The sequence below is a fragment of the Trichoderma camerunense genome (assembly GCF_050948025.1).
Source record: "Trichoderma camerunense strain CBS 138272 chromosome Unknown V8C40scaffold_1, whole genome shotgun sequence".
NCBI classification, from domain to species: Eukaryota; Fungi; Ascomycota; class Sordariomycetes; order Hypocreales; family Hypocreaceae; genus Trichoderma; species Trichoderma camerunense.
Genome location: NW_028145369.1, coordinates 1,106,858 through 1,132,789, shown reverse-complemented (window position 1 = coordinate 1,132,789; position 25,932 = coordinate 1,106,858). Strand labels below are relative to the sequence as shown.

General features: G+C 49.1%; 11 protein-coding genes and 1 non-coding gene across 12 annotated transcripts; 6 read left to right on the top strand and 6 right to left on the bottom strand.

The window, feature by feature from the left end:
- The first annotated feature begins 1,428 nt into the window (after positions 1-1,428).
- On the top strand, positions 1,429-2,785 carry V8C40DRAFT_7380 (uncharacterized protein). The gene has a single exon (XM_083223369.1). The coding sequence runs from the start codon at positions 1,769-1,771 to the stop codon at positions 2,603-2,605; it is 837 nt and encodes a 278-aa protein (XP_083078957.1). The 5' UTR covers positions 1,429-1,768; the 3' UTR covers positions 2,606-2,785.
- A 181-nt stretch (positions 2,786-2,966) lies between these two features.
- Positions 2,967-3,839, bottom strand: V8C40DRAFT_272037 (protein-L-isoaspartate O-methyltransferase; the record flags this gene model as incomplete). The annotated part of the gene is made up of 3 exons (XM_083220311.1): positions 2,967-3,108; positions 3,179-3,657; positions 3,738-3,839. 3 exons carry the CDS (start codon positions 3,837-3,839, stop codon positions 2,967-2,969), a joined length of 723 nt encoding a protein of 240 aa, XP_083078956.1.
- Positions 3,840-4,463: 624 nt separating this feature from the next.
- V8C40DRAFT_229611 (metal homeostatis BSD2 family protein) lies at positions 4,464-6,409 on the bottom strand. The gene is made up of 3 exons (XM_083212516.1): positions 6,090-6,409; positions 5,570-5,983; positions 4,464-5,493 (listed from the first exon to the last, which is right to left on the bottom strand). Exons 1-3 carry the CDS (start codon positions 6,108-6,110, stop codon positions 4,933-4,935), a joined length of 996 nt encoding a protein of 331 aa, XP_083078955.1. The 5' UTR covers positions 6,111-6,409; the 3' UTR covers positions 4,464-4,932.
- Positions 6,410-6,715: 306 nt separating this feature from the next.
- On the top strand, positions 6,716-7,776 carry V8C40DRAFT_229607 (ubiquinol-cytochrome c reductase complex assembly factor 2). The gene is made up of 3 exons (XM_083212515.1): positions 6,716-7,040; positions 7,113-7,301; positions 7,387-7,776. Exons 1-3 carry the CDS (start codon positions 7,023-7,025, stop codon positions 7,528-7,530), a joined length of 351 nt encoding a protein of 116 aa, XP_083078954.1. The 5' UTR covers positions 6,716-7,022; the 3' UTR covers positions 7,531-7,776.
- Positions 7,671-9,144, bottom strand: V8C40DRAFT_229604 (mitochondrial carrier domain-containing protein). Its single transcript, XM_083212514.1, has 5 exons — positions 8,915-9,144; positions 8,824-8,844; positions 8,604-8,735; positions 8,391-8,538; positions 7,671-8,321 (listed from the first exon to the last, which is right to left on the bottom strand). Exons 1-5 carry the CDS (start codon positions 9,015-9,017, stop codon positions 7,820-7,822), a joined length of 906 nt encoding a protein of 301 aa, XP_083078953.1. The 5' UTR covers positions 9,018-9,144; the 3' UTR covers positions 7,671-7,819.
- Positions 9,145-11,367: 2,223 nt separating this feature from the next.
- V8C40DRAFT_229600 (major facilitator superfamily domain-containing protein) lies at positions 11,368-13,609 on the top strand. The gene has a single exon (XM_083212513.1). The coding sequence runs from the start codon at positions 11,578-11,580 to the stop codon at positions 13,399-13,401; it is 1,824 nt and encodes a 607-aa protein (XP_083078952.1). The 5' UTR covers positions 11,368-11,577; the 3' UTR covers positions 13,402-13,609.
- A 501-nt stretch (positions 13,610-14,110) lies between these two features.
- Positions 14,111-15,078, top strand: V8C40DRAFT_229598 (uncharacterized protein). Its single transcript, XM_083212512.1, has 2 exons — positions 14,111-14,470; positions 14,545-15,078. The coding sequence occupies exons 1-2, from the start codon at positions 14,179-14,181 to the stop codon at positions 14,805-14,807; spliced, it is 555 nt and encodes a 184-aa protein (XP_083078951.1). The 5' UTR covers positions 14,111-14,178; the 3' UTR covers positions 14,808-15,078.
- Positions 14,752-15,972, bottom strand: V8C40DRAFT_7274 (class I glutamine amidotransferase-like protein). Its single transcript, XM_083223363.1, has 3 exons — positions 15,908-15,972; positions 15,231-15,851; positions 14,752-15,166 (listed from the first exon to the last, which is right to left on the bottom strand). The coding sequence occupies exons 2-3, from the start codon at positions 15,660-15,662 to the stop codon at positions 14,948-14,950; spliced, it is 651 nt and encodes a 216-aa protein (XP_083078950.1). The 5' UTR covers positions 15,663-15,851; positions 15,908-15,972; the 3' UTR covers positions 14,752-14,947.
- Positions 15,973-16,977: 1,005 nt separating this feature from the next.
- V8C40DRAFT_229595 (alcohol dehydrogenase ADH2) lies at positions 16,978-18,522 on the bottom strand. Its single transcript, XM_083212511.1, has 4 exons — positions 17,877-18,522; positions 17,470-17,827; positions 17,137-17,412; positions 16,978-17,041 (listed from the first exon to the last, which is right to left on the bottom strand). The coding sequence occupies exons 1-3, from the start codon at positions 18,385-18,387 to the stop codon at positions 17,232-17,234; spliced, it is 1,050 nt and encodes a 349-aa protein (XP_083078949.1). The 5' UTR covers positions 18,388-18,522; the 3' UTR covers positions 16,978-17,041; positions 17,137-17,231.
- A 169-nt stretch (positions 18,523-18,691) lies between these two features.
- V8C40DRAFT_229594 (uncharacterized protein) lies at positions 18,692-19,837 on the top strand. Its single transcript, XM_083212510.1, has 3 exons — positions 18,692-18,850; positions 18,985-19,587; positions 19,643-19,837. Exons 2-3 carry the CDS (start codon positions 19,260-19,262, stop codon positions 19,708-19,710), a joined length of 396 nt encoding a protein of 131 aa, XP_083078948.1. The 5' UTR covers positions 18,692-18,850; positions 18,985-19,259; the 3' UTR covers positions 19,711-19,837.
- A 581-nt stretch (positions 19,838-20,418) lies between these two features.
- V8C40DRAFT_7238 (uncharacterized protein) lies at positions 20,419-25,492 on the top strand. Its single transcript, XM_083223359.1, has 3 exons — positions 20,419-21,222; positions 21,280-21,811; positions 21,881-25,492. The coding sequence occupies exons 1-3, from the start codon at positions 20,803-20,805 to the stop codon at positions 25,363-25,365; spliced, it is 4,437 nt and encodes a 1,478-aa protein (XP_083078947.1). The 5' UTR covers positions 20,419-20,802; the 3' UTR covers positions 25,366-25,492.
- Positions 25,493-25,593: 101 nt separating this feature from the next.
- On the bottom strand, positions 25,594-25,665 carry V8C40DRAFT_t3. The gene has a single exon. It is a non-coding gene; the product is annotated as a tRNA-Asp (tRNA).
- Between the last annotated feature and the right edge of the window lie 267 nt (positions 25,666-25,932).

Here is a 25,932-nt window from a genome sequence, read left to right as displayed (position 1 = left end):
TTTCGACTCCGTGAGGAGACATCAAGACCTGACCTAAACTTGACATGTGCAGAATTCCAGGAACACCCCGGCAAACTGGAATTAAGTTTATTAAGTCGTTATATAGCCGTATGGTTCTCCTGAACTAAATCAAGCCTCTTTATGGTAATTATAGATCCTTCTGGTACATCTGCGTGAGCATTTGGAGAGTCAATACATATAACAGGTTGGATCTACAATCTTGGGGCATAGCGCCTCTCTTTAATGAGCGTGGTAACTCGGTTAGATGAAGCGGTACCTTTCTACCATTGTTAGAGACTTTCATGGCCACGAGAATAAGGTATGTGTTATTGGCCAACGGTTATACCCGATGGTCCGTAAATGGTCAAGAATCGCGCGGATACGGACAATGGCTTAGAGATGAGACCAGAAAGGGCCGCTGTAACGCCGTATACGAGGAAGCTCATGATTATTTTGGATTTATATATGCTCGGCAGATACCAAGAGCAACTCAGCAAAGAGTCATGAAATTATCTTATGCTGCTTTATTTACAAGTGAAGCATTTCAATACTAGACGGCTGTCAGTAGTAAGTCGTAATTAACTTTTGGCGTCGATACTGCGCCCTTGGTGGAGACTGGCATTCCTCGTGACAGTTGGGTATGGTCAAGGGACCACTTGTGCGCTTTACCAGACAAATACGATGCCAGCATCATGATGTAACGAAAATTAAAGAGATTGGACCCTGTTCAAGGATGAAAACTTATGCGGCAACAGCGGCGTCGCATGAGATTATGGAGTGTGTGTATTGGAATAACACAAGGCCCTCAAGGCAATAATATCCACTCAGCAACACATATTGGGCTTCCATGCACTGTCCCGGTCATATATCTTTATAAGAGCAGCTGAAACATCATATTGATGGTATGGGGAAGGACTATTTCCAGCTAATTCATCTTGATCGCGAAGCTACGATCAGATCAGACACGCCGCCCTCTCGGCATAAATGATGGGACGACTCAAACAAAAGTAAGCTTTGGATTGACATCACCACCAAAAGTCCTGGAATGCAACTCAGCCCAAAACTTGGTGACGCGCAAGTCGCGTTCATGAGTATGCACTAGAGAGCGGGCAGAGTCGTACGACTACATTCCTACGACCCGGACCCTCGCTCGGCTGGGACAAAACGTAACGGCGCCAGCCTCCCTTTTTCTTCCACACACAATGCATCTGAAGGAAAGTTGTCTCAACTTAGCCTCTCCCCAGCGAGTAAATGTAGCTGAAATGAGTTGTTGGAGATGCGTCAACTAGCCAGCCTCTCCTTTCCCCTGGTTCGCACTCATACCTCGGAGAGGCATGCTTGGCATGTTAGCATCGCATACCATTAACGCGCTGATCCCCTTGCACCTGTTCCACGTATACAGAGCATCTGACCTGAGAAGATGCGTGTGTTCAGAAAGTTACATGTTATTCGGCGATACTCCGTAAAGGAGGCGAAGGGCCGCGACCTGCTGCCCCCATTCCCTCCCTATGCGCATGGTGTCGCGAACCAGCCGTTGGAGCGTGCGGTGCGGTACGTCGATTCCATGCCCAAGTCTGGCTACGCATCCCAAAATGAGGTTGGATTGCAGTATTCATAACAAATCGCGGGTAGCTTCGATGGGTATATAACTTGACGGCTTTTGTTCTCGTCCAGTCTCCCATCTCCTTGGCATAACGACCTCTTATACCAGAGGAGAGTTACTCTGTAAAGTGACTGCGAGTTATCATCCAGAAGCACACACCCCAACATGTCTCGACTCGCCTTCCTCGTCAGCCTCATGGCTGCCACCGCAGCAGCCCAAGCAGAATACGCTTCCCACGGCTTCAAATACATCGGCTGCGTCGAGGCCGAACCCCCAGTCTTCTCCTACAACGTCGATCTCCCCGCTCCGTTCAGCGCCCAGCAGTGCCAGGAAGCCTGCCACGCAAAGGGCAAATACGCCGCCATCGACGGCTCGTGCCACTGCGAGGATCCTGCTTCCAAGGGCGAGCCTCAGTACAATAAGCTTGAGGATTCCGTCTGCGTGCAGCCGTGCATCGGCGGCAACCAAACTGCGGGATGGTGCGGAGGCCCTCAGTGTCCGGTGACGGGGAAGAAGCGATATTCGTTGTACAAAATGGACGAGGACCACTGCGATGACGACAAGGACAAAGATATTGGTAACGAGTTTCACACCAAGAGCATCCCCGTGAGAACTTCTACCACCATCAAGACCATCACGTCTTGTCCCCCCGAAGTCACCAACTGTCCGCTCTCCTGCCCGCCTGGAGGATGCCACGTTGATCCTCCGTCTCCCATCACGACATGGAAGCATCACTCTGCCCCGTCATCCGAGCCCAAAGCCCCCTTTCCCCGTCCAGAGTGCGATGGTGAACACTGCAAGACAACCGTTCCGGCATCGCCAACATGTCCGCCAGGAGGATGCGTGAGACTTGTCACGGATCCTATCCCGCCCCGTCCTCATCCTACGCCTGATCCGGCTCCTACCAAGGTACCGGTGACCATTAGCGAGGGCACCAGATACCAGTCTGGGGTGCTAATGGCAGCTGTTGCCGCGATGGTCGTGGCTGTAAGTTGGCTGTAAAGAAGGAGTGTGTGGTGTGACGACTTGATGACAAGGTATTCCTCGTTGGGTGTATCAAGAGGCTGAAATAACGCTAAAAACGAATAAAAAAAGAATAAACGGATAGATAACTTTTTGAGGCGTTTAATGGCGTTGTGGTGTACTTTCATTGCTTGTGCCAGTTATAATACACTCGTTGAATGGCTAGATACTTAGTTTCATCTCAAATAAACGATGCTCGAAGAATACAGAATCCTTCCAAGCCCAATCTCTCCAGTTCTCGAGATACCATTCGAGGATGGCGCAAATACATACTCATCTGGTGGTAAGCTTTCAGAAGTAAATCACCTAAATAAGCCAAAGAAGAATGAAGCAAAGCCGATTACCTCTTTGGGGCGTCCGTTAACGGAACATATCGCACCCCAAATAGCTTCTTCCTCGTCACCTTTCCCTCTTCGTCCTTTTCGATGCGCCACACGCTCTGTTCCCACCCGGTGGAGTCATCATCCACAGGAATAAACATGCTTTTGACAGCCAAAGTGTAAGTAACTCTCGTTGACAAGCGTTTGGTAGATGCCATGCGCAAAAACTTACCATCCTGGGGCTTTGAGCTGCTCCAACAGAGGAGCGTGCACCTCTTTGGCTGCGGCACCAACATGAATCACATCCCATCCTGACCCAAACTCCTCTTCGCCTGGTCTCGCCTCCTCAACCCAGCCGAGTCTCCCGTCGCCAACGACAAACTTTGCGATTCCCGCGTCCAACAGCTTCTTCCCCTCTGGGCTCTTTCTCATGTTGGCTTCTCCTAGATCTCGCAACTCCTTGATATGCTCCAGCCCTACCACTAGCCCGCGGTCTCCAACGAGCTCTGCAAAGATGTGGGTAAGATAGCCGGAGCCAGAGCCAACATCAAGAACCCGCGGTGCAGGCGACGCCTCGGATGGGAGGAGACGAGACAGCACATGCTCAATAGCAGAGGCATGCATGTGCGGAGCAGAGATGGTGGCATCGTAGCCGATGGGCTGAGGAGAGTCTTGGTACGGCATGGCAGGGGCGTAGTTCCGCCGGTCAACCTGCTGCGAGTTAGATAGAAGGATCCCCTTCATTTTCCACTCCCTTCTTGTCCGGCACCAGCTCAAAAAGAGGGCCTTGCCTTTAGAAATGCCTCCTTGACCAGAGGCTCGGTGATGAGGCCGTGCGTCCACATGTTTGCCACGAGCCCGGCATTCGAGCTCCCTGAGCACCGCCACGCCATGTTGATGCCGCTTCCGCTGCCGCTGCGCGCTTGGAGTCCTCCTGCAACGAGGAAGCAGATGCCGGCAGACTTGAGAAGCAAGGACGGATTGGACAGCCTTGACAGAGCTCGCGTGAGAGTTTGAGGCGCCAGCTTTCAACCGCGGTCCTGCCGAGGAGAGCAACGACACAAAAGGTGACGGAGCTCCAATGATGGAATCAAGAGGTAAGCTGTGAATGGAGATGATGATGGTTATCGTTTATCGGCGCGCTTACGACTCGGGAAATGTCGCAATTGTCAGCGGTTATACGGCCCGAGTCAGTATTCCAAAAGCATAAGTGAGGATAATTTGGTGAAGTCTCAGAGTTATCACAGCCGCCATGATGTATGAAAGACGTCAAATCCACGTCTTATCAGCTCCATGCTGACGAGCTTTGTAAGTCACCAGGTCCAGAGCTGCTGATGCTGAGCTCAGGCCCAGTAGTGGGGAGCCCAAACAGCCCTGGAGCGCTATCACCCCGCACGCGCGGGGCAGATGTTAGTGCCTGTTAGTGGCCGCTGCACCTGTGAATGGCCTGTAAGCGTTAGTGGATGAATTGATGGCATGGATCATGGATGTCCTTTAATGAGTTGCATTTAATCAATGCCCTGGATCTGCAGCGGGATCGATCTGCGTAGATAAATCTCACGACAAAGAGCTGGTTGGATACGGAATGGCCGTAAGAACTACGCAAGCCACGAACATGCCGATCCATCTGATATATAGATACGTGCATAGACAGACACATTACCAGATTGCCTCAACGAGAGACCAACGAATGTGAGCAGAAATCAGTTGTAGGTAAATGGCCCATTATCCTATACATTGTACATAAGAGAAGCGTGCTACGCGTTATGCCTGGGAAACTAATAATGCAGCTGTCCAATAACGCCGATATCCATCCCACAAACAGACACAAGAAAACAGAAGAAGAAGGACAGGAAAAGATAAGGGCCTCCTAGTGCGGCATGAATTGCTCACACGCTCCCAGTCTGCCGTATAAATTGGGCAGAACAATTCGACGGAGGGCCATAGCGAAAAGGATCAGATCTAGAAATGCATGAATCAACAGCTCTATACCACGTGCTCCGAGCTCTCGCCCTCTGCGATGATCGGGACGTTAAGTCCGCGGTCAGGGCTCTGTAGGACGAGTTGTTCGTGTCGCCGGGCCTTCATGAATTCAGCCACGCTCCTAATAAGCATGAACCAGCCAACGACCATCAAGATATATGCCATCCAGTCATTGCCTGAGATACCAGAGCTGGGACCATCACGGACGTCGTCAGCGTTAAAGTTATGGGAGTTTGGATCTTGCGGCGCGGCATATCCGTCTGGGCCTGTCATCTTAGGCGGGTCATCAGGCGACCCTCGCATGTAGAAGCCGTACTGGATAAGGGTAATGCCAAGGCCAGCTCGGGATCCGTTTTTGGCGGCATGAGTGGAGTGAAGGAGGTAGGTGAGCAGGAAGCCGACGAGCTGGAATGAAGTCGAAATCATGCCGTTCCAGATGAAAGAAAACACCGAGCCGACGGGCATGCCGTCGACATAGACTTCGTCTGCACCACCGTAGCCGGGCGCAAGAATCGTGGTTTCCCAGTAGGGAGGGGCGGCGTCTGCGGCAGCTTGTTCATAGGTCTGTAAACGTCACCATAATTAGTATAAATTCTAGACAATCGTTTCGGATTCCGGGGGCTCGCAAAGGTAGACAAACAGGTGGTTGCTCCTCCTTCTCTGCATTGGCATCTCCCCGTTCTGGTCGGGCGGACATGTTGGCAAACACGCCATCGGAGGCATTTCCACCTCCCATCACCCGTGGTCGTGAGCTGGACGAAGTCGTATCTGCTGTCGCTGGGATGGAAGCGGACGCCGCCGGCACAGAGGATCGCGAAGAGTCGCTGGTTGATCGGATGGTTGGCGTTGAGTTCTGGCGGACAAGTCTCTGTCTATCGTCGGCTTCGTCGTCGCTGGCGTCGTCGTCGTCAAACGCATCGGCGAGGTCGTTGTTTACCCGGCCATTTCGATTTGGTGAAGAGGCGCGGGAGTGAAAGGATGGAGGTGGCGAGTTGGGGATCTGGACTCGTCGCTGGGGAACATCGTGCTCCTCGTCTTCATCGTGGGCATTTACCTGCAAATTCACAATCAAATCGTCAGCCTCAGCGTCGACAAAATAAACTCCTGAGAATCCCCCCAAGAATGCAATCACGAAAATTGTGCAACAAATGTCCACATACCCTCTCGTAACGCCCAGACATGGCTGCAGCAGTATTCCGTCAAAGTCGCGCAGCGCCGTGGATTGTGAGGTGTTTGGGGGAAGTGGTAGTTGGTGATGTCGTAATCGGGTCACGAGCGCCTGTGGAAAAAGGAGCACGAATCGGAGAGCGGCGGCGGCAAAGGGGAGGAAGAGGCAACAAAGGAGAGGATGAGATAAAAGTCGGGACAAGGGTGAGGGCGACGAGGGTAAACGAAACGAAAAAGAAAAAGAAAAAAGAAGCGCAATCAATCCGACGTGGAGGAATTTGGTGAGAATGATGGGGAAATGGATGGATTGAGATTGAATGGAATTACGAGAACAGAACGGGCAGGCCAGGCCAGATGATGCGGCCACTGATGACCAATGCGAGGGAGGCGCTGGAGGCAACCTGCTGATGCACGCAAAGTACTTGCGAACCCTGCCGGCCGCCCGCGCAATTTAGGTACTAGCCAGTAGTCGTACTCGTACTCTTTCTTGTTCTGGGCGCCAAGTCAAGCACCATCTGGAACAATCCAGGGTCCCTTTGGGGCACTTTTGCCAGGATTGGGGGGGCTTATTTAGCGCTATTTGCCTGGGCCTCAGGCAGCAGAAGCTTTAAGGCGCTGTCAATGATCCATTGATGTGTTTTGCATTTCTATGGCGGCCTTTTAGCTCTGCGGGTACTTGATACATAGATGCAGGTTGCTGGAACGTTGGACCCTGCACCATCAAGGCAGCTTCAGCATGTACTGTGTACCTGAATACGCGGACTATAAGTGTGTCCAATGAGATGCACTGTGATTAGCACTGTTCGGCGGAAACTTTGCTCCAAAGCAGAAATCCAATATCTCGGTGGCATATTGATTCCAAGTTCCATAGTCGCGGCATTGCATTGCGCAAGCACGCGCATCGCAGATTCCGATAGTTTTGCACAATGTCGCGATCACTAGCAGTGAGTGGAATCCCCTCAATTGCCATATCAACCATCCCAGCTCATGCCTTGTCTGACAAAAAAAAAAAACAGCGCCGCATCTACTCCGACGTCTTCGCCAAATGGCCCAAGCAGGACCTCCGACCCGACTACCAGTTCCAGGATGTCCTCGCCAAGGTCGTTGACGAGCGCTTCAAGAACTACAAGCCATCAATCGAGCCCGAGGAGCTGCTAAAGGCGCGAGCGCTGCAATTCCTGGTGCAGAACAAGTTTAGAGATAGGGTGCGCAGCAGCCGATCCTTTGTTTTTTTCCCCTTTGTGTGAGGGGGGGAAACGGCAAATTTCGCTAACGAGGTGGGCTATGCAGTATAAGCTTAAGGGTCCTATGCTGGAACCAAAGAGCCAGCCGACGTATTTCGAAGACTTGGTCAGGGAGATTGAGGAGGCGCCGAAGAGAACCTGGTTGGAGAGATTGGGCAAGAGATTGTCGGGAATGATTAGACTGCAATGAAGTAACGAACAAAACGGCGACACGATATCGATATCAACATCAAATTAAAAGGACATTTCAAAAAGAGGGGCGTGGAGGGAAAGAATTGCATTTCATGAAACAATAATGGACATGGCAAGGTCAAAAAGATGGTATGAAACCAAGAATCTTTTGCAATCATCACTGTATACTATGTATATACACTTGTACAACTAGTCGCTGTATCAATACGAAGGCTGTATAATCCCCATCTAAATCCGAAACGCCAGACCAGTCTGCTTCCTCTTCCTTTTTTTGTCTCCTCCCTCTCTTAGATGTACTTCATCTCGGGGTCCAGCTTGTTCATCAGATCCATGCTCTTCTCATACATAGTAAACACAATGCCTCCGCTGAGCACCAATCTAGCTAGTCGGGGAAGTGCTCCGCTCCAAAATGTAAGAATGCCCTCCTGCTTAAAGATCATGGCAGCACACCTGAATGTGTTGCCATACTGGGTCCGCGCCTCGATACTCTGCATGCGCGTCTTGACTGTGTCGAGCGGCTGAGTCACATATACCGTCACTAGACCTGCAAGACCACCCATGGCAAAGGTACCTACGGTGCCGAGCTTCTCTCCTGGCGCGGTATATGACTCGGCGATCTGCTTGAAGAAGTTGTAGGCACCGAAGCGGGTTGCGCTGTTTGCTGCCTGGCGAGCTGTCGTAGGGACGAAGCCCTGGAAGAAACCACGAATACCACGTTCACGGGCGATGATGGGGACGGCATGGAGGAAACCGCGCATGCGAGGCTTGGCGGATTTGCGGTCGTCGATGCTAAGAGAAGGGCCATCAGCACATGGTACAAATACTAGACAAAGAAAAGGCAAAAAAGGGCGAGCATACAGAGTCGTCTTGATACTCTCGGTGGGAGTGACGGCGAGCAGCGACTCTGTGACTCCAGCACCGAAGCCGGCCAAGACAGTTCGCGGGCCAGAGAGCTTCCCGTTCTCGTCGGCGAGCATGCTCTTGAACTGATCAAACGCAACAAATCCTGCCATCCACGTCAGCACCTTGCGCTTGTAAATCCAAATCGCCAATTGAATTATTCTTGCGTACGGATTCCAGCCTTGGCAGAGTTGCCGATGATGAGCGTGGTGCATCCCGCATACCACTGCGCTCCAAAGGGTGGCCATGGCAGCTTCTTGCCCTCTGCTAGCCGTCTGTTGAGCTGCGACCTTGTCTTTGCGACTGCACATATATCTGGTCAGTTTTCTGGTGATGGGATGTACGAGGAGTTTCTCCCGTTTCGTTCAAGACGGCAGCGGCGCAGACACACATTCGGCGGGATAGGTAATGGCTGCGCAATATCTCAAAATTAGCATATCGAAAAAATCTTGAAGCCGAAGCACGTGCGACGAGAGACATACCGATTTCAATCGCGCCGGCGGTTGAGCCAGCAATGATTGATCGCAGCGCATTGGGCCGCTGCTTCTTGTCAGCAGCTGCCGGCTCCTTGGCTACCGTCGCCATTGTGCTTGTTTCAAAAGGCTGCGGTTTGGTGGGGGGAGGAGACTTTGACGTCTGGAATTGATGCAATTCTTAGTGCAGATATCAAATGCTTAGCGGGTGCCTCTGATTTGAATGTCTTACGCCGGAAGATGGGGTTCCGATGTCGCCGATGGGCTACCCGTGAATTGATGGGGCCGCACCCGGAGCTGCGATCTGGGTCGGGAAAATTACTCATTTCACCTTAGCACGCCTTGTGAGTCTGGGGAAGATGTCAATGATTTATCGAGTTGTTTTTCCGTTTTGTTCCGTATCATGTTTTCTGTTAGATGAGTTTGGATCGGATTAGTTAAGTGATTAATGATATTTTCTTTCGAGCGTTGGAAGAAAGTATCGGTGATAAGAAGAGCCCGGGCAGCACTGTGTGTGTGTGTGCTGCTGAGCGGTCTCCCTTGCATCCCGCATTGCAGATTTAGGCGCCTGCAGCTGAGAATGATGACCGCATAGTACATCTCTTTAATGATAGCCGACCCAAGACATTGGTTGCACATCTTCAGCAGGGCATCCACTAGGCTGGAGAAAATGTCTTGGAGCACGGCCAGCTCGCTGCCCAACTGGGCACACATGTTCGTGTGACTTGACTTTACAGACAATGTCGTACCCTAGAGTTGCGGACAGCGGTGAGAAAACTACCTAGACATAGGGAAGCAGAACTATCTGAAACAGAAGCTATGATTGTGGCGTCTGTTTAGGTTGGTGACCGGAATATTATGAAGGCTTAACTTGATACAAATGGCTAGGTCTGCTGGGTGTCAAGTAATACTGCATCCTTGTGGTGTGTATCATCTGTATGAACGCTGGCATCTCACATGCAGTTCAATTCAGGTCACAGATCAACTGCTCCCGATAAAGATATACTTGTGGTATGAATACTCTCTCCAATATGGAGAATTTCAAGGCTGCAATACTACTGCAGATAGCGTTACACCCAAGCACAGACAACATGCATCCTGCTGAGCCCCGTTCCTTCAAGCTGCACAGAGGAGATGCCTCCAATTTTTGGAAAGTAGGGCTGACTATATCTTGATGTTTCGACTTCATCGGCCATCACTTACCATTTGCAATCTTAAGTGAGCCAAAATAGTTACCCTGTATTAATGCGATGATATGAGATACATCTGCTCTTCTTCCAGTAGCCGGGATTAACCTCATGTGCGCCGATGTCTACAGGCCGTCATTTGTGGCTTCGATTGGCTCACCAAGCCCTGTTTCACCTTTGTTCCAAAGTAAGCCAAATCTCACAGGTGCCTGGTACAGCATGCTACCTGCAAGCATTTAACGGTGCTGAAAACACAAATAGCTAATCCTCCGAGGCTAGACCCGCTTGAAATTGAGCCTGAAGATGGTGGACATGCTCGCAATCTCTTTCTCGAGTGCATGTGGTTGTAATTTTCTCATCATTCCAAGTACAAGTATAAAGTAATGGGAGCATAGCGCTACAGGACATACCGATCACCATTTCCCTTATCAATATTTAAAGAGGAGTTTTTCTGTAAGTGCGTTGACAATGAAGATTTACAGATTCGCAAACTTGTCCAGCTTTTTTTTTCTTCCACCCGATCACCATTTCATAGCGCCGCGGTTAGTGCGGGTAAAATTGGGGAACGAGCGGGAGGGGCGCCCATGGTCAGTGTGGTGTGATTTTCAATCAGCCTGGAGATTGATAAAGGGGAGGCCTGAGATCAACAGTTGCAGATCATGGGCAATACGGATGGCCAAGTCGATGAAATAAAAAAAATAAAAATAAGACCATCATTGCTTGGATCGGTGTGTGTGACGAAAGCTGAAAATATTTTCGTCTTGGGGTGATGCAGCATCTGGATCCAAGGCTGCTTGTGCATTTACATGTGCCCGCATCCCTAGTCCGTTTGTCAATTATTCCGTCTTTGTACTCTGCACTCCATCCAAAGTACATGTACGCACACAGTTTCCTTTTCTCTGCGTCTCTCTTTTTCATGTCCCTCCCCTTGGTTGAGACAAACATTCGTAAACTCTTAGTCAAGCCAAGGTTGACGTAAAACTCAAGTAAGCCCAACGGCATTAGTCATTCTGTATGACTCTGTCTGTCTCTCCTCTCTCCTCTCTCAGCCGTGCTCCTCTGCCGTCTGGTCTCATCCTGCTGGCACAGCCCGCTAATTTTAGTCGCCCAAACCCGGCCATGTGACGATGATCATGCCAGCCACAGCTGGAGCAATTAATGAGCCATTACTGGGATCTTACGGGGTCTTTGTACGCCCATGGCGGACCCTTGGTGGGCCGTGGCTGCCTGTCACCAGCCCGACCTGATCTTATCTGATCCGAAGGCTCGTACGAAAGGTCGCCTCTCTCATAAAGCCCTCATCCCCGTTCAATTTCCCCCCGACTCCCGTTTCATTTTTATTTGTTGCAGCCTTTTGTTTTTTTGTCCAATATGCGGTAAAGGCATGTGTTAATAAGGCACTGGCTATTTTTTAATTTTCCTTTCGGGACTTTTCTGCCCTGCCAGTTTTGTCCTTTCATCGCCACTGAGGCTAAAAACTCGGCGATGGCGGCTTCAGGCGAACAGGCCCCATTGCTCGGCTCGGAGCCGCGCTCCATGACCGAGGTCCATGATTATACAGTAATTTCGACACAAAATCATCATCACAGCTATGCGGACGACGAATATGCAGATTCCACGGTGGCAGGATCCAGCCGACGGGCTGCTGGTGTCGCTCGCATGGAGGCCGTTTCGGCCCAACTCTCCCACATGGAGCGCTTCTGGATATTCTCAGGCATCTTCTTAATAGGCTACGCATACGGACTCGAGAGCCAGGTCCGGTCAACGTACATGCCATATGCAACATCCAGCTTCTCGCTGCACTCATACCTGGCCACCATCAATCTCCTCCGAAGCGTTGTTGCGGTTGCGATCCAGCCAACCGCAGCCAAGATTGCCGATGTCTTTGGACGCTTTGAAGTCGTGGCTGCATCCACCTTGTTCTACGTCGTCGGCATGTTGATCGAGTCGACGTCAAACTCCGTTTATGCGTTCTGCGCCGGCACCCTCACGTACCAGGTCGGCTACACTTGCATCGTCCTGATGCTGGAGATCCTGGTTGCCGACTTCTCGTCTATGCGGGCTCGCGTCTTCTTCAGCTACATACCCGCCCTGCCCTTTGTGATCAACACATGGATTAGCGGCAGCATTACGTCTGCCGTGCTGCGCGTAACCACGTGGCGTTGGGGAATCGGCATGTGGTGCATCATTTACCCTGTCGCCTCACTTCCCCTCCTAATCACACTGTACTCGATCGACCGTCGCACAGGACCTAATAAATCCAGGAAGAAGAGCGAGTTTGGAGATGCCTACGCTGGTCTCGACAGCCTTCGCAAATGGAGTGTCCGGTTCTTCGATCAGGTGGACGCCATCGGCCTGCTTACTCTCGTCACGGCGTTTAGTCTTGTTCTGACTCCTCTGACGATTGCAGGCGGCACGGTATCTCATTGGAGGAACCCGCAGGTCGTCATCCCGCTGGTCATCGGGCTTTTCTTCGCTCCCGCTTTCGTCCTGTGGGAGAAGAACGGCGCCAGAAACCCCCTTGTCCCCTTCCACCTGTTAAAGGATCGCGGGGTCTGGGCGGCTCTAGCCGTGCGGAGCTTGCTCAACTTTGCCTGGTACGTGCAGGGCAACTATCTCTATACCGTTCTTATCGTTGCATTCGATTTCCCCATTGAGAGCGCAACCCGAATCCTCTCTTTCTTTTCCTTTTTCGGCGTTGTCAGCGGCGTTGCGGTGGGCCTCGTCATCTACAGGTTCCGACGCCTCAAACACATCATTGTCCTCGGCACCGTCTTGTTCATGATTGCTCTGGGCGTTCTCATCAAATTCCCTGGAGGTGCAACTACGGCGTCCAGGAGTGGACTCATCGGCGGCCAGATTCTTCTGGGACTCTCCAGTGGCTTGTTTGCCTATCCCACCCAGGCCTCGATTCAGGCCTCAGCCTCTCGAGATCACGTTGCCATCCTGACGGGCCTCTACCTCTCCTTCTACAATGTTGGGAGCGCGCTCGGCACATGTTTATCTGGGGCAATTTGGACCCAAACTCTATACCCAACATTGGAAGCGAGTCTGGCATTCCAACCTAATGCTACGCTGGCACGAGCCATTTACGAAAACCCGTTCTCAATTGTTTCGCAATACCCAGTCGGCACCGAGATTCGAGCCGCCATCATTCACAGTTATCAGAGCATTCAGCAGATACTTTGCATCACGGGCATGTTTATATGTTTGCCTATGATTGGGTTTGCATTAGCCCTTAGAAATCCCAAGCTGTCGGATCAGCAAGTGCAAGAGGATGCAGAAGATGTGGCAGCAAACGACGTATGATATGATACCAACACAAGCCATTGACTTTTTTTCATGAACACCTTTTTTAAAGCGTTATTAGCAGATGGGAATATTAGCAAGGACACATTAGCAAGCGGATTGGATTATGCATAGATACCATATAGAGTCAATTTAACGGCATATTGTGTTTATCCAGCACATAAGCTGGAAGTTAATGAAATATTTCAATGAGTATAATATATGAAGCATAAACAGGGAATCTTTAATCTTATACAAATTAAGCCAACATAATGAATTGGCGTGAATAAGTAAGCGAGCGCCTCCCTTGCTTCTTTTACCATTTGCATGTGCTCTCAGCTGATTACACGTAGGTTAAAAATGCAGCCACGCTGCAGCCACGACCCATTGCAGATCGAATAGGATTCTCGTGTTCGAAAGGGCAGACCGTTATACGAGGTTGCTCTAGATATAGTCCCGCTCTCGGTGTGAGCGTTACGTTGTCAGCCGCTCTTGACAGCTGTTTACTAGAAAGTGCCAAGGTGTGCCGATGCATCTAGATCGTTAATGTCGCACTCTGGAAGAGGATCCGAAGAGCTATTGTGGTGGCTTAGTATTCATTGTATCACGGCGTTGGTGTTAGCGGCTCCAATGTCTCACCTGGTGGAGAGCTGAGATTCTAGGGCGGTAAGGAGAGGAATATAAAAAGCGCTGGATATGAGCGATGCTAAGATGGTAATTGCTTGAACCAATTCGCAGGTCTTCTCTAGTACTCAAAATTAACCTTACACACTTCAGTCATTGGGATACTCTGTCACGATGAAGTTCCAGATCATCTCCGCCATCTCCCTTCTGCTGTCCTCTGCTACTGCAACTCCACGACCCGCAGTCAGGACCTTTGACGTGATGGCACTCCATTCAGCCAGTCCCATACATTTTGCACAGATGAGTGCAGCCAAGAGCGGCTTATATCTGAACTTTCCTCTGCAGAATGCCACGTGCAAAGGGGAGTCGAGCGGCCACGCGACTTTTTACATTGCAAATGAGGAGCTTGTGTTGTACTCCTGCGAACAAGAGAAACAGAAGGTCTTTGTGGATCGTTCTGGCATGGGTACGTCTTATCCTGTTTCATTGGCTGTGAGACTCTCAATTATAATGATAGCTGACTTTGATGTATGGAAACAGGGCAGGGCATAGTAGGCTTCCTTACTGGGAGCCAGTCTCTTCCCCGATATGGGGAATTGAAGGGGTGGAGGGTTGATAAAGATAAGAATTTGTTTTTCAAGGATGCCGGCTTGATTGCTTGTCCGGTTAGCCTTGACGGCTCGTGGAGGATTTGGCTGGGTTTGGGCTTCCAAACGCCTGGCGGCAACACGGGCTGCTTGGGAATGTCGGCAAGGACCCTGGATAATAACAAACCGGTGAGCTGTCGGTATAGGCAAAACTAGCTCTATCGCTTGTGTGTAGAGTGAATTTGTGGGCAAGTGGTTATATGTTCTGCTTTCAAGTCATAATTCTCATTATATAGACTGTCTATTGGGATACAATGTTATATAACAATAACACTTTGTATCTCAGGTTACCTATATTAGGCAGCCTTGTCGAACGGGTCATTCGTAGAGTCAGTGTTTCTAGTATACTCAGACACGGTTGCAACTTTTGAGGCGGCCTCTTCGCCATACTGGTCAGCAATAAAGGCGTAAATCATATCAATACCAGCCGATACCCCGGAAGAAGTCAAAATGTTGCCATCTTGTACCCATCGCGCATGGCGAACCCACTTCACATTAGGACCTTGCGTCATGACCTGGAGAGTGAGGTTTTGTTAGCTATATGGCTAGCAAAGAGGTTAAGATTGTTCATTGCCATACCCATTCGAAAGACAGCTTGTTGGAGGTGGCATTTTTTCCATCGAGAACACCAGACCGAGCTGCAAGGGCGCTCCCCGTACAGACAGTAAGGAGAAAGCGGAGGCTCGGAAACGTTGCCTCAATGAAATCCACGACGGGCTGTGTGAGCTCAAGGTCACGGGTTCCCCGACCTCCTGGCACGAGAAGAACTTCTATATCCTTGGGAGCATCTTGATACGTATGTGTTGGAACCAGTCTCTGTCCAATTGCGCCGGGGCTTGCACCTTTTATGGGGATGGTAGACACTGGATTCAACGTCGTAGAGAGTAGATATAATTCTAATGGGTTGGTGTATGAGAGAATGTTGAGTGCGTCCAGAGGTCCAAAAACGTCGAGAGCTTGGAAGCCTGAGAAGAGGGCGACTGCGATCTTGCTGGGTGGCCCGGATAACATCTTGGGGCAATGGCGCAATTAAAGAATTGGTTGAGCAATTAATGTGATGCTACTCTAAGAAGAAAAAGAAGATACTGAGTTGTCATCGATGTTTGTAGGCCTGGAGTCCCCAAGTGTCTTGCTAGAATATATATAGTCAAGGGAGGAGTATATCAAGGACCAGGTGACATTGACATTACCAACCATACGCTGTGAGCGATAATTAGCATCGTATAGTGAGTGCTTCGTACCTAATCTGTACTTACCAGATCTAGTATTGATTTGGTGACCTAACGTCGGCGAATTCTAATTGCGTGATAGTCTAGTGCGACATTAAGCATTGAATGGCATCGGAAGGGAGCTTGCAAACGACATCGCCCGAGATCCGGGAACGCAGATTTGACGCAGATGCGTGCCTAAACTAACGACGCCAGTTGTGCTGTAGCATTGTAAAACAGGAGCAGAGCTGTGTTACCACCACCACTGAACTTCCGTTTGACTTAAATCATCCGAGTCAACTCGTTGATTTTGGCCACTCGAATTGTGGTACAAAGCCCATTCTGATGAGCGATGATGATCCATTGTAATGAGCGGCAATCCTCGGGAGGGGAAATCTGTTGGTTCAAGGCACCCGAAATCGGTCACCCAGAGGTCGCACCCCGCAGTAGTATGTTCTTGGCCCTGTACAAGTGCTAAAATTGAATTCGGAATTAATATTAAAGTGGTTGCTTTTTTACGTATACTTGAGTCTATCTCGTTTAGACTTTATGACAGCAGACAAGGCAATGCTAACTGAACTCAAGTGGAATGGCGGTGGAGAAACAAGGTAACAATATGAGTTGAATCCACAATTTTCAGCGAGTCTCAAACCGTATGGTAAGCCGTGTCTCAGACATCTCGTATCTCGTTAGGCGGCGGCGTTACAGCGCTAGATCCTCCGAATTTCTAGGACAGGAGTTGTGAAACTGTTTACGAGTTCGAGGCTGGAGTTGTACAAAGTATCGAGTAAATCATAGCGCTTAATTTGTATTTCTGACCAGGATCGACCCAGGCTTAAACAACCCCGCCTTTCTGCGTCTTAATATGCGTTGATCTGGTTATAAAACCGTGAATGGCAAAAGCTAGGCTCATGCGTAAGCAAGGCGGCGGTAGCTCTCCGAAGCACGCATCTCGCATCGAATAGGAGTTATCATCCTTTGGGAAATGGGATGAATTGTAGTCTGAAATAACAGGATGGTACATTTGAACACTATTCGCGAACGTGGCAGCGCTGAAGAAAGGATGCGGTCGTATCAAGTGCCTAAGGCCCTAATGCAACTCGCATTATTTTAAATTAGCTGGCTTATAAGAGTACTTTTGTTTAATATACCTAGTATATTAGTCGGGAGACCCGCAGGTACCTTTAGAAACTCTAGTAATTAGAATGTAAATGATAGTGAGAATACAGCAGTAACAATAGTACGAGGGAATGAATATAAGAAAATTCTTAACATACTCGAGCGGGTAGAATAACCTTAATACACCCAACATGAAGTCTACCGCATCTTGCCGCCGCTTCAGCAGCATATCCCTAGGGAGTATGCGTGCTTTTTACAGTCCAACTTTAATAACAACTTTCCCAAGTTGCTTACCCTGCCAGACGAATTCAATCGCCTCTTCTGACTTGTCAAATTGCCATACTGAGTCAATGATATCCTCAAAGGTCATCTTCGAAGCTGAAATAGCAGTCATGAGATCATCCTGATCATCTTTAGAGCCACAGTTGATTCCCCTAGTATCATGATTAGGTCATCCCATGAACTATGTGGACTTGAGAGAGACTACTGACCTAATATTCAGCCTGCGGTCGATGATGGTGGAAACGAATTCCTTCAGATGTTCGGGCTTTGAGCCCCCAAGATAGCCTACTTGACTAACAATACCACCACGTCGGGTGCATAGCATGCTCTTGACGAGAGAATCGCTGCCGCCATTCTCAACAACAAGATCGACACCAATGCCATTGGTGAGCTTCAAGACTTCCTCATGCCACTCTGGATTCGTCTTATAGTTGATGGTCTGGATCTCAGGATTGCCAAATTGCTGCTTAACTTTATTGAGCTTCTCGTCACTGGAAGATGTCAGGATAATCCTGAGGCCAGACACTCGGGCGAGCTTCAGAGCAAAAGTTGCAACCCCGCCAGTACCTAGGGATATTGTCAGCCACCGGACAACATAAATTCCTCAAAGACTCACCTTGAATTAGAACGGTTTGACCCATGGCGGCACCCTTGAGTGCAGACCAAGCGGTTGTTCCAGCGCAAGGAATGATGCTCGCCTGGACCCAGTCTAAATGTTCAGGAAGCCGCGTAACAAGGCTTTCATCGAAAACAAGATGTGTTGCGAGAGTGCCATCTTCATTTGCCGCGAGCCAAGATCGCTCAGTCGAGCGAGCACTAACGTATTTGGTGTCGGTGATCGGGGCTACTCGGTCTCCTACGGACACGAGCGATACTCTATCGCCTACTGCGATAATCTCGCCAGCCGCATCATTACCAGGCACGCCATTGGGAATGACCGGCCAAGGGTTACCGCCATTAGCGATGTTGGCATCACGATAGTTGAGAGAGACGGCGTGGACTTTGATCAGAACGGCGGTTGGGTGGAGAGGAAGGGGCAAATCCTCTGTGATGAGCTTCACTTTGGCGCTGCCTGGGGTATAATTGTCTGTCCTGCGAAAGGCTTGGCGAGAGGTAACCGAGGTCATTGCGGCTTCTCCGTGTGGGTAAGTTATAATCTTTCTATGTGCGGTAAATGAGGCGCCAAAATGTGATACACAGCGTTTGAAGTGGCTTCTTAGTGTACGCGATTACATCTTTGACACAACGAATTACTACGCCACTTAAATACATGTAGTTTTATGTCTACATAGTGAATACTGTAGTTTATGTTGATTTGTCATTCCGTTGGTGATCGAATGAGGTGATTCCTTGATCGTCGGCTTTGTAAGCTGAATATATACTATGAAACACTGTGCTTCCCCATCATTTCCGGATTGCCATGGTTTTAACAAATTGTCGAACAAAGTCTCAGTCACAAACGTCAGACCGCTCGTGTTCTTCGAATCCCCCTCTCACCGAGCTCACCGGTTTCGCCGCTTTCCTAAAAGCATGAATTGCTGCGACCACAAGAGTCGGGTCATAACACCCAGTCAAATCCTCCATTCAAATGTATGTGCGTGAAGTTTGGCTTCAGCCGCTCTAGAGGGGCATCCGGAGGGGCACCACGTCACCTTCAGCTTGGTATTGTACATGGCGGCTAAACTGTACTTGGATGACAGCTGTTAACTTTTCTCTGCTTCTAGCTATATTCGTGTTATCTATGCTGTTCTTACGATAGCGCGCGGTGTTAGACCGCCAATAAGAAATAACTACATGGAGGATTGCCTCCGCCAACCCCAAACCTCCGCAAAGAGAACTGCCTGCAAGCAATACGGTGCCCATTTCCCACATCTTTTGGAGGGATAAGTATGCTTCCTACAGTCTTAGACCGGATCAGTATATATATATATGTCTTGGACATCCTCTTCTTCTCTGGGTAAACATACTCTTCTCTACCTAAACAAGTTTGAGTACAGCAATGGCGGATATCAATAGACAGCCTATTCCTGAGACCGAGCTCCAAGCTCGCCACGAAACACTCGTATCGCATTTAAACACCGACGACTTGATAGGTGTTCGTTTTCAATTTGATTCTGTCTTCCAATTTATAGGTACAATCGCCTTTACTGTCTATAAAGATGGCGGGTGGAGTTGGATCGAGAATCCCCCCATGAGCAGGCATATCGAGTATGAAGATGTTTTTGTTCCTTACGTTTCGGTTTACGACTTTGATGGAAAGGATCTAGGCGATTTTTTGCCCACGGAATCTTATACTCTTCCAAAACAAAAACTCCTAGATGTTGAGCGTAAGTTAGCCTAATTCCAACTTTTTAAGACTACTATACATGTCTGACTGCATAGTCTCCGATAATGAAATTACCTTCACCGTGCGAGATGGGACAGAAAGTGTCACTTTTAAGAAGCCATAAAAGAGAAGAATGATAGATGCATATGTGAAGCTAATCATCTACTACATTTCTCTGTGCCCATCCGGATGGGGAATTATTTTACCTGAAGTAGTACTACGGGGGAAATGGTCAAATACAACGGTATAGTTATATTCATAATCCCATTTATAATAGAAACAGCTAGCGTTCTATAAAATAAAATCAGCCAGCTAATTTAAAGTAATACGAGTTGCATTACAACCGAAAAGCACATGTAGACGCCTTTGGAATCATATGGATTGTATTTCCGTAAGACAACGGATGAAATGCCACCAACGGCCCGCCCCGCGCCTCGTTAGGTACCAATGCTAGAGCAGTGGCAAGGAGCAATTGGCGGATTTGTTGAATACATATACGTGGGCTTCTCGCGCCCACTTTCAGCATCGCCTTGGCCATCGCCCTTTAGCCTTGTTTATGTACAGCTTATTTACACGCTTAGATATGAGTGGATAGTGGGATGATCAGGTGGCAGCAGGAGTCAAACCCTTGTAACATGTAATAGTCAGAGAGAGAGCCAGTTCCACTCGGAAAGACACCAAGGAGTTACACTGACTCCAACGTGTGTGGCATTGGTGGCCAAGATCTGCCAAGCACAGCCCAGTATTGTACATGCATTAGGCGAGCCCTGAGTTTAAGAAAGGCAGCTGGTCACATTTGACCTGCTCCAGCGAGTTCGCCCCTATTCCCGATGCAACGTGGAAGCACCGAATTTGAAACTTTGACGGATACATACATGTAGCAAGCCCCCGCCTCTTCTAGGTAGCAGTCGAAAGGTTTCGATGACGGCGCAGCAACTGGCAACCCCTGTGCAGGTGACGATTCCTGTCGCGAAAACGACCATGGATCAGCATGCGGGTCGATGGCTTTTCGGTATCTAGCGCGCGTAAGTGAGGCGGAGAAAGCGTCTAGTCTGTCACTTGAGGCTCTTGAGCCCCTGTTACTGGCACGTCTTGCCCCCCACAGGAGGCGGAGTGACTAAAGGCTGGTGTAGCCAAAATCGTGAAAATGAGATTTTGAACATTTAAAATACCCAGCTCTTTTTATGCGACGGAGAGTGCTGGGAGAAACATCATCATGATCGCAAAGATGGGTGATGATGAGAAGAAGTCATCTCAGAAGTCTCCGGGGATGGAGACGCAGTTTGCTGCCATCTTGGCGGATGCTGCGAAGCTCTTCAAAGATCCATCCGACAAAGGCCTAACACTAGACGAGTTTCTGAAGCCACCGATGAAGACCATCTCCGATCTAAAGCAGCAGTTGACCACTCAGAATGACCAGTTTAGCCACTTTCGAGAAAAGCGCCAGAGTATCTTCGATGCCATCGCAGTGACTCTGAGACCGGTAGAGTTGATAGGAGACATCGTTGCTGAGGGAGTGTCAGAGGCTTTCCCGCCGGCACAGGGTATCTTTGCTGCGGTCATGTATCTCATAAACGCCGCGCACGATGTTTCTTCTATGTACGACTCAATATTAGAGCTATTCGATCAACTTAAGGTAAGGCAACTTTGACATATTGGGTGGCACGTTGACGGTAAGATTAATGCGTGACAGGACTTCACATCGAGGCTGGACGTGTACTTGAACCACGCGCTTAGCCCTGCACTGCGTGATAAACTCGTTACCATACTGGCAACTTTATTCGAGGTTCTCGTTATCGCCACCAAAGTCGCTCGCAGTGGAAGATTTAAGGCTTATTTCAAAAAGCTCGTTGGGATCGAGAGCCCTGTTCAACCAGCGCTAGAAAGGCTCAATGCCCTTACTCTAGGAGAGGAGCGGCAAGTCATTGCAGAGACTTATGGCGGTGTTGCCGAACTCAACCTCAAGACAGACAAAGTCGAGAACCTCGTCGCACAGATGAATCAAAATATTCTGGACATGAGGTTGGGACAGCAACAAAATGGGGGGCTTTCCTACAGAGACAGATTGAGAGAGGTGCTAGAGCCCACACCGTATGCGGAAGACTCGTACAATGCATTCAACAAGTATAGAGTTCAGGGTACTGGCGACTGGCTGCTGGAAGATGAAGGGTTGAAGTCTTGGATCCAGGGCGAGACTCGCCACCTATGGGTGTGCGGTAACCCTGGTAAGTCATTCTTACAACTTGATTACCAAACAACTATTGCCTGTACTAACTGGCCCCTTCCTCTTCAAGGCACCGGCAAATCCTTCTTGACGTCGCGACTTATTACATGGGGTCTTGAGAATCTCCCACAGTTGGGATATTTCTTCTTCTCCGCCAATGATCCCGAGACAAGATCCGTGCTGCAGGCCTTACGAGATGTCGCATACCAACTTAGCGAAACCGATGCGTTTTATGCCGAAAAACTTGCGAGGCAGCTTCATAGCAGCGACGATATCAAGACAGTGCCCAGCGCATTTAGGAGACTTTTTGTACAGCCGTTCTTGGATGATACCCGCGATAAGACTACTTATATCTTTCTCGACGGCATTGACGAGGCGGAACAGAGTGACATCGAGCAGCTTCTCTCCTTGCTTTCCCCCGAAGATGACTCTGAGCCGTCAAAATTGCAATTCGCATTGACTGGAAGGTCTTATTTGGCAGACATAGTGTCTTTTGCATTGGACCCGAATGCAGTTGGTCAGGTATATACAACTATTTACGTGACACCGGATCGGATTGCAGATGATGTGAGCGCCTTCATCTCTGAAGGCGTGCGGCATTCAAGAATACTCAGTCGATCGCCGGAAGATTTCAAGCAGGAAGTCATCGAGTCCATGAAGAAGCAAGTTGACGGCCTCTTCATTCTAGCAAAGTTTATGCTCAATGAGATCAACCAGAAGCGACACCCCAGTTCGATCCTTAAAAGCTTGAAATCCTATCCAAAGGAGATTAACGGAATGCTTAATGAGACACTCGCCAATCTCTCTGTCACCATCTCGGAAGAGGATGCTCGTGACCTCAACGAGATGCTGCAGTGGGTATCTTGTGCCGAAGAATCGCTCACGTTGGAGCAGTTGGAAGCCGCGCTCATCATGAAATTCGGAGACCCTCCCCTGCGACTTGAGGAGTCATTGCGGGGCCAATACTCGTGCTTCTTTGCGCTTGAGCGTGAAGATGGATTGACCACGGATGATCTGCTCAAAGACTTTGCTAGAACGCATCGAGAGGTTTATCCAGATAGAAGGAATGAGAGCCCGCGTCCTCGAGGTCTTAGCTCTTCCGATACAAGCAGCCCTGGTCGAAGAGTCAGCCCTGCTGGTAGAGGTAGTCCTGGTAGCAGAGGCATCTTTAGCAGCCCGACCAGTCCGCCTGCAGCTGAAACATCTAGCCCGACTCGACATTTCAGTCCGGCACGAAGTCCCGGAGTTTTTGACGTTTCCAACGAAGTCGATTTTCGGTCGAATCCATCGACAACATATGTAACGTTTTCACATACATCAGTGAGACAGTTCTTCCGCGATGGCAATGAAAACACTGTTCATGCTACCAAAGGGGGCGTCATGGTTGGATTTGACATGATGAAGGCTCGCATCAGTGTCTTGAAGACTTGTCTGAGAATCTTCAACGATAGATCGTGGTTCGATAACCAGGAGCTGGATCACGGCAAAGAGGCTATCAAACAATATGCCGCATGGTACTGGCAAGAACATTTAACAGCGCTGGATCCGGCAAGTGTTCCATCAGAACATAAGAAGGAGCTTGGAATGAGCATATACAACATGCTTACCGTCGAGGATATCATATACGACTGGAGCACAATGTATGAGAAGAACAACGAGGGTCTAGAGGTGCTTACCGACTCTAATATTCAAGGCCTTCGCAAATGGCTCAATGATCCCGAGATCCTTGCGAGCCTCACGACTGAAGCAAAAGACTTTGTGGCCAAATCGGTCAAGGAGGACTTGGGAATCTGTCAAGCAATCGGCCAGTTTTATGCAAAACAGTGGCTTTGTGCAGACTTTTACAAATATGTCCCGACACTGTTTTGTTTCAAGATTGTCCAAAACGTGGCATTTATGAGCGAGGAACGCTCGTGGTCTCAAGCGCAGAGTCGCTGGTCCGGAACGCCAATTAGGGAGAGAGTGTTGAAAGCCATCGAATGGGCCAATTATCCCGAAACAGCGCATTGGCACCGACGACTCGGAAGTACATATCTGATGCTGGGACTCTATAGCGATGCCCTGATTCATTATAACAAAGCCCTTGAATTGGATCATAACAGTGTCGGAACCGCCGGGCGCATTGCTTACTGCCTGTCCAAGTATGGGCAGTACGATGAGGCTTTGACTCAGGCTCTGAAGTGTGCTGAGATTGAAGAGAAAAGCATTCGAGATGGCGCGTTACAAGGCTTTGCATTGACCAGCTGTAAATGGCGGCTGTACAAAGATTATTTGCTCATTGCACGCTGCTCTTACATGAGCGGGAAAAGAGAGCCTGCACTTGAGTACTTCCGCAAAGCGATCGACAGCTCGCCAGCTGCAAACTTGAACGCTTCTGAGCACTTTGAGGCTGAAATCGCTTATTTGGAAATGTTGGCAACTGAGAATCTGCACTCTGAAATGATGAAGCTGCTTCAAGAATTGGCGAAGAAAACCACTACCAAGGAGAAGGAGGCGAGTTTGCTAACAGATCTACTCCTGGAAAATTGCGACAAGCCTCTTATCATGGAATGGATTCCCAAAGCAGCTTGTAAGACTGGGGAGGTGGAATTCATTTTGCACCAATATGAGATTGCCATCGAGATTGCTCACACTACACGCAACCAGATGGGTGTGCTTTATCTGCGTCTGGCATATGGGAACACCTGCGCGTACAATCGCGATCTCGATCAGTCGATTGCTATTTTTGAGCAGATTTCTTTGATTGAGTATAGACCGCGCGGTAATGTTCCAACGCGCCATGGACATGCAACCTCTTTCCAAAAGCTGTCTGCTCTATATAAGCAAAAGATCCTTCAAACAGACCTCACCTCCCCCGAAGCTATGGAGTGGCTGGAGAAATTAGAGCAGGTCCAAGAAAAGCAAAGCAAGCATCAGAATTTGGATATCCCTGCGGACAAATACGGCTCCGATGTCAACATTGCATCTATATACCTCGCAATGTTCTATCGTCTTCTCAAAAAAGAGCTCGAGGCCCGACAGTTGCTGGGAAGCCTGGTCATCAACAGTCTCGATATTTTGCTGGACGATGAGCCGCGCAACGACCGGTATGCAGTAGAAAACCTGCTGCAAATCTTTGTCGCAGCCAATGATGCCGAAAATGCGCAAGCACTGGCCCGATCTATGAGAAAAGTCAACCGGGCTGCTGCAATGACCACACCACTAGCTTCTCCTGTACGCACAAGGGTCGAGCCGAAGCTGCCGGATATTCAGTCAGTCAATAAAGCGTGCGCCCAATGCTTGAATAACATCTCTATGTCTGAGAATTTCTACCTGTGCCAATTCTGTGTGGACACTTATTGTGAGAAGTGCTTGAATGGAATCATCAAGCAGCCTGGGAACAAGACTGGCGATCGCAAGCTTGATGTTGTTTGCCGTAGCGACCATGAGTGGTTTACGGTACCGCCGTTGAATCAGTTTTTACACACTGGAGAAATCCTATGGATCGATGGCATGGTGAAGAACTTTGGGGAGTGGGAAAGCGCATTGAGAAAGAGATGGTGCGATAACAATTGATGTTTTGGCTTGGTTGAAGACTGCAGTTATTTTCTTTCATTTGGCAATTGATCAGGATGATGTGAACAGGTTCTTTATAGAGAGCACAAAATACCCAAGAGCGATTAAATAGTTTTCATAAATAGAGACAATTGAGTATTATGATTAAATGAGAGAAAAAAAGATCCATCTTGAAAGATGAAATGAAGGTGAAATAAACAAAAAAAAGAACCCTTTGTAAGGGTGGCGCTCTCCCGCCGGGAATTGAACCCGGGTCTCAAGCGTGACAAGCTTGCATACTGACCACTATACTACGGAAGATTAATGACTTTGAGTCATTGTAGCAGGTTCGGATAGGAGTTGTCGCAATAGTTCACTTTATATAAGAGCTAGCGCAAGACTAGTTGAAGCGCGGATTTGATCGACGTTAGCCCTTCAGGTTCAATTTCTTACCAGCCAATGAGTATAAAAGAGCGCTGAGTAAAAAGGTCAATTTTGTATTATGTATCTGGATAGCAATATCCCATGCGGCGTGTTATTGAGCTGGCAGGATTACCTGACGAAAGCCTCGATGGTTGGCGCTTCTTG